Below are 10,591 nucleotides of genomic sequence, written 5' to 3'. Positions count from 1 at the left end.
GAACTGGCCATTTTATTGTAAAGGACATTATCGAGGCAAGGGGCGAAGTGGGAATGTCAGGGATTAGATGGTTGTAACGTATCAATGTTAACTTCTTGACTAGGGGGATCATCAAAGGAGATATTTAAAGTATTTTCATTGATTTGGGAGAGGGAGAGAGAGACAGAGAGAAATATCTATTTGTTGTTCCATTTATTTATACATTCATTGGTTGCTTCTTGTACGTGGTCTGACCTAGGATCCAACCTACAACCTTGGCATATTGGGATGACTGTCTAACCAAATGAGCTAACCGGCCAGGGCACGAAATATTATTTAATAGGAAAACCCAGTGCTGGGAGCCAGGATATCTGGATTCTCATGAAAAAAAAAAATTAAAATTTAGGTATAAATGAATATAATGAGGAATTTAGGATCTACTCTTTTACAGCTTCTAAATACACAATACAGTATTATTAACTATAGTCACCTTTAGGGAGCGGCTATAGGGTTAAGCCTCAGACTGACCTGTGGCAGGGCCAAAAACAAGTCCCAGCTTGGAGGGCAGAGCCCACCCAGCACAATTAAGCTTGACCTTATAGTCCTCCCTTGTTCCTAGGTAGCTAATGGGCTGTGGGAGGTGCAGCAAGTGATGCCAAAATAAGGCTTGAGTAACGAAATAGATTTGAAACATGCAAGAACATTGTAAACATGTTGACCACTCCCCTTGTTTTGCTTTGTGTGCTCTGACTATAAAATAAAGCTTTGGGCTTACAGGCTGGGTCACTGTGTCCTCATCCAGGCACAAGTGAACCTACCTAGCCCCAACTGTATTCTCTTGTCTGTCTTCTTTAATCCTTCACCGCCCCTCCTCAGGTTCACCCCTGGCCGCGCTGGATGCGGTTCAGTCACCATTCTGTATTACAACTTCATGACTTAGTTTACAACTGAAAGTTTGTGCCTTTTTAGCCTGTCCCCCATTTCTCCCTCCCTTAACCCCTTTGGCAACCACCAATCTGTTTCCTGTATCTTTTTGTTGTTTTTAATTCCACATACAAGTGAGATCATACTGTATCTGTCTTTCTCTGTCTGACTTATTTCACTTATCATAATGCCCTCAAGGTCCATCCATGTCACATTGTGCAAGATTTCATTATTTTGTGGCTGAATAATATTCCATTGTATGTATGTACATCTTTATTCATTTTTCCAGTGATAGACGCTTAGGTTGTTTCCATATCTTGGCTATTGAAAATAATGCTGCAATGAACATAGGGACACATATATTTTTAAAATTAATGTTTCTTTGTGTGTTTTTTAATCCAGAAGTGGGATGATAATGTGTTATTGCAAATTTTGCAAACCAGAGTATATTTAGGAGGAGCTGTGTAAGAATTCAGAAAAGCTTTTTCAAAAGGACTTCAAAAGAAGGTTATAGACCTAAGACACATCAATCTCCCACCAAATATGTCTATAATTTGGTAATTTAAAATGACACTACTGTTCGGACCCATTTTCTCATCTGTATAATGAGGATAATACTTACTTCATGGAGAACATTTGGACCCATTTTCTCATCTGTATAATGAGGATAATACTTGCTTCATGGAGAACATGTGAAGATTAAGTGAAAAAATATGACCCATGACAGCCCTGGCCAGTGTGGCTCCTTTGGTTGGAGCATTCTCCCCTGCACCAAAGGGTCATGAGTTTGATTCCTGGTCAGGGCACATGCCCAGGTTGCAGGTTCAAACCCTGGTCAAACCTGGTCAAGTTGAATCTGGTCAGGAAGTGTACAGGAGGCAACTGATAGATGTTTCTCACATCAATGTCTCTCTCTCTCTCACTCTCTCTCTCTCTCTTCCTCTCTCTCTCTCTCTCATCAATAAAAACATATCCTCGGGTGAGGCTTAAAAAATATGTATATATATGACCCATGACAGGCACATCGTAAGTATTCCAGGCATCCCACCAGAGCTATAAGTTTATCTGTTTTGTTGTTAACACTAATATTCTCTCTGTTATTTAGAACACAACTGAAGAACACAAAGAAAATGTTTTTATTCTTTGATATATAAAACCAAGAAAACTTTAACACAGAATACAATATCGTTTGCTTTTTAAAGAAAATGGCAGAAGTATAGACCTGGGTAGAAAAATACACGCAAGCAGCTATTCCAAGCAGTTCATAACTCCTAAAATTCTGAATAGCGCACAATCTTTAAAAAAAAAAAAAAATTATTCACATTTGCTTAACAACTTAAAACATGGTAAGAAATATAACTTTATTTCTTGGTAACAGACCCAGTTATTCAACAAGATACTCTTGAACCAGCAATAACTTAGTAAAATAACATTTCCTTTGTGGTAGTATGTTAGCATTAGAGTTTTGGTTCTATTACACGTGTCATGGTAGAAAAAAAATACCTCCGACTGCTGGGGCACCAAACAAGATGCTTGCACAGTTCATTGGAGCCCATAAATTTGGAAGTGTGTACACTCTCACTAGGACCTCAAAGTGGGGAGTGTCTTTGGTCTTCCCTGTGCCTAGGGGAAAATGGGTAGGAGAGAGACGGGCATTCAAATAAAAAAATCAAACATAGGCGCAGGGAACAAATACTCAGTAAAAGCTATTTCTGAACAATAAATACTTTATGCACAAAAGGAAAATAATTTGCTTTTCACTTAACAAGTTCAGGAAAAATGAAAACAGTGAGATAGTTTTCAGAGTCTGACATCCATGAAGGAAGGACAGTTCTGCCATTGACCAGCAGTGGGTGCTGGGCCACAGGACAAGCAGCTGCAATGAAAGGCCACCTAAAAAAAATATTTTTACCTGTAGTTATATGAAAGCTTTATTTGGTCAAAGTTTAGTCCTCAAAATATAACTTTAACATTTTCTCCTCAATATCGGAATCAAACAGAATATACACTTCATATAAAACTTCATTGGTATAAACATGGAATAAAACATTCAAAATTCCTAAATATGTAAATATCGCTACAAGATCAAAGGGAAGTGGCAATCGATCGAATCTGTGTTAAAAAATCATCACGTTTCATAGGAAGATATTTTAAAATGAAGATAACAGATATCGGCCCAATGCCTGTGAGCTTTCAAAGGCTTGTCTGGAGGTGCGGGAGGGCTGTCCACCAGGTCTGTGGGAACATTTCAGAAACTGTGCTCAGAGTCAGTGAAGTCATGGAAAAGACTGGTTTTTTATCTCCAAGTAAATACTGGCTTTTGATCACAAACGGTATTGCTGAGCAGAGCTGGCTGCTTTCCTGAGGGCAACTGACAGCCCTCGGGGCGTCCCAGGTCCCGGGACATGACCTCAGTCAGGAGCGCTCCTTTTCCCAGTGAGGTCTGGGGGTGCAGCTCCCATTTGGCTGTTTGAAACAGGACTATAACTGACAATTTGAAATTTGTCTTCTACAGTCATACCTATTAGAGATGTGGGTGCGTCTGTTCTTAAAAACCAGTCTTTCCCTTCTTGCCATGTACCTTCTTCACAGCATCCAGCCCACCAGAAGGATCCTCGCGAAACACAGAAGACACGGTGCCAACAAGTAGGTGTGTTTGCATCGCTGAAGTTAAAAACATGAATTTGCCCTTTGAAAGGGTAATTTTAAAGCTTCGTTTAAAAAAATAAAGTCTTTTTAAAATTTTAAAAAGGACGTATTTCCTACACTTGGTCAGAAAATAACTTTACAAAGGCCCTGGACCTGCAATGGGCCTGGTGTGTGCGCGCAAGTGTGCACCTTCTGTTTGTGGAGAGATTTATAAAAATAGGCAGTATTTTTATTTTCTGTCCATAAGTTGAAACATCGAGTAGGGTTGTGGAAGCAAAGGGAGGGATAAATAAAAACACAGAGGAGGGGTGACATATACAATTATCTTCTTATTTTAAAAACGGGAGGGGACTGGTCCCTGCTGCCAGACTGTGGTCAGGACGCTCGGGCTGGGACAGGATGCTACAGGGAGATGCCCGGTGCTGCAGGGCAGCCCCGCGCTAAAGGGTGACAGCCGGCCCGTGCTCCTCCACGCCGCCCGGGGGCAGCGCCAGGCTGTGGTGGATGTCGGGCGGAAACGAGCTGAGCAGCCTGAGGACGCGGCTATCGCGCCCAGGCCCGTGCAGTCCGGACGCTGGGCCCGCACCATTGACCCGGCTGAGGCTGCCGGGAGGGAGCCGCGGCACCGACCGGGGCTCCAGGTCACCCTCCAGCACCACGTCGGGCTCCTCGTCGCTCTCCATGTCGTCGGCAGGCAGGCTGTGCGGCGCAGGGGCCGGCAGGCTGTGGCGGCTGGCCGTGCTGTCCGAGGAGCGGCCGGAGCTGCCGGAGGCGGCGCGGCTGCCGCGCAGCACGTTGTTCCGCTGGTTGGCCGGCTTGACCGTGACGATGAGGTTGTGGCTGTTGGCGATCATCATGTCCGTGACCTGGTCCAGCGTCTTCCCCGCCACCTCGATGCCATTCACCTCCAGCACCTCGTCGTCCACGGCCAGAAGCCCGGTGCTCTCGGCCAGGCCCCCCGGCACCATGCGCGAGATGAAGATGCCCGGCACCTTCTCCAGCCCCTGCGGCGCCACCCGCACGCTCATGCCGTCGCGGATGTAGAAGCCCAGAGGTTTCTGGCAGCCGTGCCGATACAGCCTCACACGCCGGTGCGTCTCCGGCAGGATGTCCACGTCGATGATGGAGGACACGGGGCGGAAGTCGTGCGGGAGCCCGATGTGCAGGTGCGGGCGCCGGCGGGGCCCCTCCTCCCGCAGCGCCAGCGCCTTCTTGCGCCGCGAGAGCGAGCCGGTCGCCAGGCCCTGCTCGGCCTCCTCTGGAAGAGAAGATGAGAGTCAGGACCGAGGACGCCGGTGACAAAGCGCAACAAAACAACGCAGCTACCTGGAGCCCGGGCTGCATCGGTGCATCTCGGCTCTTCCTGCTGCTCACCTTTCAGCCGCTTCTCACACTCCCCACGGGACCCCGGGGGCATCGGAAGAGTGGGCACCACTAACCCCAGCCCCCCAAGTCACACACACACACACACACACTTCGGAGCTGAACTGTCAGTTCCTTCTGTCACACTTCCCTGTTCTGGAAAGTATCAAATAGCCTCGGGGATGATGTGCGCACAGCCATCCTCGTAGCAGCGGGGCTGGCCCAACATATTCACCAGGCCAATGTTTGAGGCCAGGTTCAAGTGCAGCCACGTCCCTCCAATTGACTTTCTACAAATCTCAAAACGGCCCCACGGCAACTAATGAGACGGTGGAAAGATTACGAGGTACTAACAAGACACTGCGATAAAGAGAATTAACAATAGACGGAAGGGTTAGGAGTGCCTGTCAGGATTCTGGGAAGATGGTGGAGAGGAAGTACCAGGAATTTCTCCCCAGCAGGACAACTGCAGGGGCAGCCCCTGTCTGATGTCACCATTTGGGAACTCTGGAGTCTGTATCGAAGGTCTGCAGCTTCAAGAAGACGAGTTGGACAGTGATAATGGTCCATTTTGGTAAATTCCATTGACTAACACAGTGAGGCTGCCCATCCCCGCCCCAACTCCCTGGCAGGCAGCTGTGGTTTCGTACACAGCAGCTCCTACAGACTGTGGAAGCCAATGTGGTCAAAAAGACTGTCTTCCAAATACTGGGAGTCGGTGCTGAGAGCGGATTGCTGCTTCTGGCTAAAGAGATGCAGACAAAGAGGTGGGTAGCAATTGTCCTTGCCCCTCCCCCTCGGTATGAAGCCCCTCCCCGGCTCAAGTGGCTTCTGTGAGATTTAAAGGGAGAATGCCGGGAGCCAGACATTAAAGTCTAGGTCTAGGACATTCAAAAACAACTGGCACCTTGGTCTGGTGGCTCAGTTGGTTGGGGTGTTGTCCAGTGAACCAAAAGGTTGCGGATCCAATTCCTGGTTAAGGCACATACCCAGGTTGCCCATTCGAACCCTGATGGGGGTGAATACGGGAGGCAGCCAATCTCTCTATTTCTTTCTCTCGTCCCTGAGTTTCCCCTCTCTCTAAAATCGATGGAAACGTATCTTCAGGTGGGGATTTTTTTTAAAAAAATCACAAAAACAACTGCACATAGAGGAAAATTACAAAGTGGCAACACATCCCCAGAAAAGACCTGAGGAAACATCTCAGGCTCATCCGAGGCACAGAGAGAGCCTATAAAAATAAATAAATAAATAAATAAATGAATAAAAAGACTAAACCAGCAAGCCCTGGGGAAGGGGGAGAATCTGATTTCCAGAGTTAAGTTATTAGATCCAAATGTCCAGTGTTCAAGAAAAAACCCACAAGATATTCAAAGCAACAGGAGAGTATGTTCCATTAAAAAAAAAGCAACAAGCCAGGCAAGACCAGAAAGCAAGGTGTAAACAAAATGGAAATATCACTAAATGATAGAAAACCTAAGAGGAAACCAAATAGAAATTCTGGAGCTGAAAGGTATATATAACTGAAGTACAAAATTCACTAGGGGGATTCAAAGTCAGCTTTGAATAAGCAAAGAAGAAATCAATAAGCTTAAGATAGGACAATATAAATTATTATTGCTGAGAAACTAACAGAAAAAAATTAGAGAAAAGTGAATGTATGGTGCCTCAGGGACCTGTGGGACACCACAAAGCACACTGTAAACAATAATAAAAATGGAGTCCCTTTAAAATGGAGCCGGAGTTGCCCTCCCAAAGGAACTGCCTTGCATATCTTATGCCTCAAAACTTTGGATATTAAAGCAGGGCAAAATAACTTTGGACTGGGCCTAAGCAATTTTGAGCCCCCCCACTGTTTGCAAAGATAACAAGAAAACAGTTATTATGACTACTAGATTGATGGGTACTGTACTGAAAATTGAAAGCATTATTTAGAATTGGCGTCACTATGTTATGTTATCTGCATCTATAGAAATGCCTTCCTTCTGTGGATATAATTGTTCCTCTTCCCTTTCTCATAAATACTCATTGCCTTTGTCTCCTAACCAGAACGCTATTTGGGCTTCTACCTGAATCAGTGCTTCCTGAATAGCTATTCTTACTGCTCTCAAATAAACATGTGTTTGCTTCTCATTTTGAAAGGCCTTTTATTTTTAGGCTAACAAAACCAACATGTGCATCATGGGAGTTCCAGAAGAAGAGAAAGGGATGGAGAGAGAATATTTGAAGAGATAATGCCTGAAACTCTCAAATTTGATGAAATGCATGAATATAAACATCCAAGAAGCTCAATGAACTCTATGTAAGATGAAGTCAAGGAGACCCAAACTGAGATACATTACAATAAAAATTTCAAAAGACAAAGAGAAATCTTAAAAGCAAGAGAGAAGAGAGTCATCACATACAAGGGAGCATCAGTAAGATTATCTGCAGATTTCTTAGCAGAAAATTTGGAGAACAGAAGGCGGTGGGCTGATATAGTCAAAGTGCTAAAAGAAAAAGAACTGTTTCCCTAGCCAGTTTGGCTCAGTGAGTAGAGCATCGGTCTGCAGACTGAAGGGTCCTGGGTTCAATTCCAGCTAAGGGCATATGCCTGGGTTGCAGGCTCAATCCCCAGTGTGGGGGGTGCAGGAGGAAACCAATCAATGATAATCTTTCATCATTGATGTTTCTATCTATCTCTCCCTCTCCCTTCCTCTCTGAAATCAATAAAAACATTTTTTTTTAAAAAGAATCCTTAAAAAAAAAAAAGAAAGAAAAAGAACTGTCAACCAAGAATCTTACATCCAGCAAAACTGTGAGAAATCCAGATATTCCCAGATAAAAGCTGAGGAGTTTGTGAGCACTAGATCTATCCTGCAAGAAATGCTCAAGGGTGCCCTAGCCAGGATGGCTCAGTTGATTGGACATTGTCCTGTGCACCTGGGGTTTGCCAGTTCGATTGTGGTCAGGGTACATGTCCAGATTGCAGGCTTGACCCCCAGTAGGGGGTATGCAGGAGGCAGCAGATCAATGTTATGCTCTCACTTCGATGTTTCTCTCTCTAAAAATCAATTGAAACTACATAAAAAAAATCTTAGACATAGAAGCATCAAACAGACCGTCAAACTTCAGAGGGAAGGCAGGAGGGGGGTGGGGTCAGAGATCAACCAAAGGACTTGTATGCATGCATATAAGCATAACCAATGGACACAGACAGTAGTGGGTTGAGGGCCTGTGCTGGGGGGTGGGAGCGGGCTGGAAGAGGTCAATGGGGGAAAAAGGAGACATATGTAATACTTTTAAATTAAAAAAAATAAAAACATAAACATCTTTTTAAAAAATGCTCAAGAGAGTTCTGTAGGTCAAATGAAAGAACAACTTGAAATTAGCAACTTGAAGCTGCCTGGGGGAATAAAGATCTCAATAACAGTAAATACGTGTGCAGTTATAAAAGCTAGTATTATATTACTGTAACAATGGTTTAGAAATGCACTTTTTGTTTTTCCATGATTTAAGAGACAAATATATTTAAAGGAAAAAATTATTTGTCTAAAAAGGTAGTATTACTGTTACTTTGGTTTGCAATTTCAAATCCTATTTTCTACATTACTTAAAAGACTAAAGCATTTACAGGTATTATTAATTTACTAGACCCCCAGTGCACGAATTCGTGCACAGGTGGGGTCCCTTGGGGTTGGCCTGTGGGCATCAGGCCGAAACCCGCAGTCTAATGCTGCCTGCTGCTCCCACTCATCCTGGTCCCGCTGTGCCTGCCTTGGGCTTGCGCCCAGTCAGTCCCGATCAGGAGAGGCTCACGCCACCGCAGCAGTGCTCTACAGCCATGAGTCCTGCATCTGGCGCCTGTCCCGAGGGGGAGAGGGCGGGAAGCGATCGGTCCACGGGGTGGGCGGTGGGACACCCTTGCCGGTCTGAATCCATCCCGCTGATGTTTGCACTGGTTGTCGGGTGCCACCTGGCAGCCACTTTTATATTGTTTCTTCCTTGAGGAGCGTCTAGGGAGGGGGAGTGGCCACAGTGCCCGAGGCCGACTTACAGGAGGCCCGAGGTGCTGTCGGGATTGTGCCAGCAGCGCAGGTCCATCGGTGCCTGGCCGGTTCTCTAGAGATTGGACCTGCAGGACTATGGAGGGAGTAAGTGGCTACTGCTGGGCTGGTGGGCTGCCAAGACTGGTAGGTCAGCTGAGCGGTGTTCCCGCTGTGGGAATGCACTGACCACTAGGGGGCAGCTCCTGCGTTGAGCATCTGCCCCTGGTGGTCAGTGTGTGGCATAGCGACCAGTGTCAACTGGCTGACTGGTCAACCAGTCATTTGGTCACTTAGGCTTTTATATATATAGATAGGAGTCAATAGAGCAAGAAGATATAGCAATTATAAACATTTATACATCTACTGACAGCAAAAACTGAGAAAAAACTTAAAGAAGTGAGTTCTATAATAGTAATTGGACTTCAATACACTACTCACAAAAATGACCAAAGAGAAGATAAGTAAGGAAATAGAAAACTTAACACAATAACCCACTATATCTAATGGACTTATACAGAACACTCCACCCAACAACAACAGCTCCAACCACTGAGCGCACCATCCAGGGCCAAATTGATTACTTAGATGAAATGGACAAATTCCTAGAAACTCAAAACCTACAAAGTCTAAATCATGAAAACATTTAAAAAAGCTGAATAGACCTATAGTAAAGGAGATTAATAAGTAATCAAAAACCTCCCCAAAAAGAAGAGCCACGGACCTGGTGGTTTCACTGGTGAATTCTGTCAAACATTTAAAGAACAAATACCAATCCTTCTCAAGCTTTCCTCAAAATCAAAGAGTAAAGAACACTTCCCAAATTATTCTATGAGGCCAGCACTGCCCTGATCCCAAAGACACTAAAGGAAAAAAAGCTACACACCAATATTCCTTATAAGCATTGATGTAAAAATATTCAACAAAATACTAGAAAACAAAACATTCAACAGCAGATTAAAAGAATTCTATACCAAGACCAAATGAGATTTTTTCCTGGGATGCAAGGTTTCAGGTAGGGGGAAAAAAAAAATCAATATAATAAGACACATCAACAAAATGAAGGGGGGGGGGGGGGGTGGGCATGATCATCTCAATTGATGCAGAAAAAACACCTGACAAAATTCCACACGCTTTCATTATAAAAACTCTCAACAAACTAGGAACAGAAGGAAACTCCTTAACATGGTAAAAGTGGTGTCTGAAAAACCCAGAGCAAACATCAGATCCAAGGTGAACGACTGAAAACGTTTCCTCTAAGATCAGGAATAAGACTCGGCTGTCCACTTTCACCACTTCTGTTCAACATAGTCCTGGAAGTTCTAGCCAGAGCCGTTAGACAAGAAAAAGAAATAAAAGGCCTAACAATTGGGGGGAAAGAAGTAAAATTATCTCTATTTTCAGATATGATCCTACACACAGAAAATCCTAAGGACACCACAAAAAGTTGTTAGATCTAATAAATGAACCCAGCAAAGTAACAGGATACAAAGTCAGTACACAAAAAGCAGCTGCATTTCTATCCACGAGCAAGGAATGATTTGAAAAGGAAATGACCTGTCAGGCAGGTGGCACTGGGAAACACTGAGGTAAACATTTTCTCATGTGAGACAAACAGCATGTTTGTTTTATGTCTTTTTTCTTTTGACGTG

General features: G+C 44.4%; 1 protein-coding gene across 1 annotated transcript in view; it reads right to left on the bottom strand.

The window, feature by feature from the left end:
* Window positions 1-2,020: 2,020 nt before the first annotated feature.
* PARD6G (par-6 family cell polarity regulator gamma) overlaps window positions 2,021-10,591 on the bottom strand; it is a 66,410-nt gene continuing 57,839 nt past the window's right edge. Inside the window, exon 3 of the mRNA XM_070420517.1 lies at window positions 2,021-4,810. Within this exon, the coding sequence (XP_070276618.1) occupies window positions 3,993-4,810 (818 nt within the window). The 3' untranslated portion in view covers window positions 2,021-3,992. The remainder of the gene's footprint in view (window positions 4,811-10,591) is intronic.

Source organism: Myotis yumanensis, unplaced genomic scaffold, assembly GCF_028538775.1.
Source record: "Myotis yumanensis isolate MYYU_CA2020_CCGP unplaced genomic scaffold, mMyoYum1.0.hap1 SCAF_7, whole genome shotgun sequence".
NCBI lineage: Eukaryota > Metazoa > Chordata > Mammalia > Chiroptera > Vespertilionidae > Myotis > Myotis yumanensis.
Note: the sequence above shows the minus strand (reverse complement) of the source record. Positions and strands in the feature narration are given on the sequence as shown.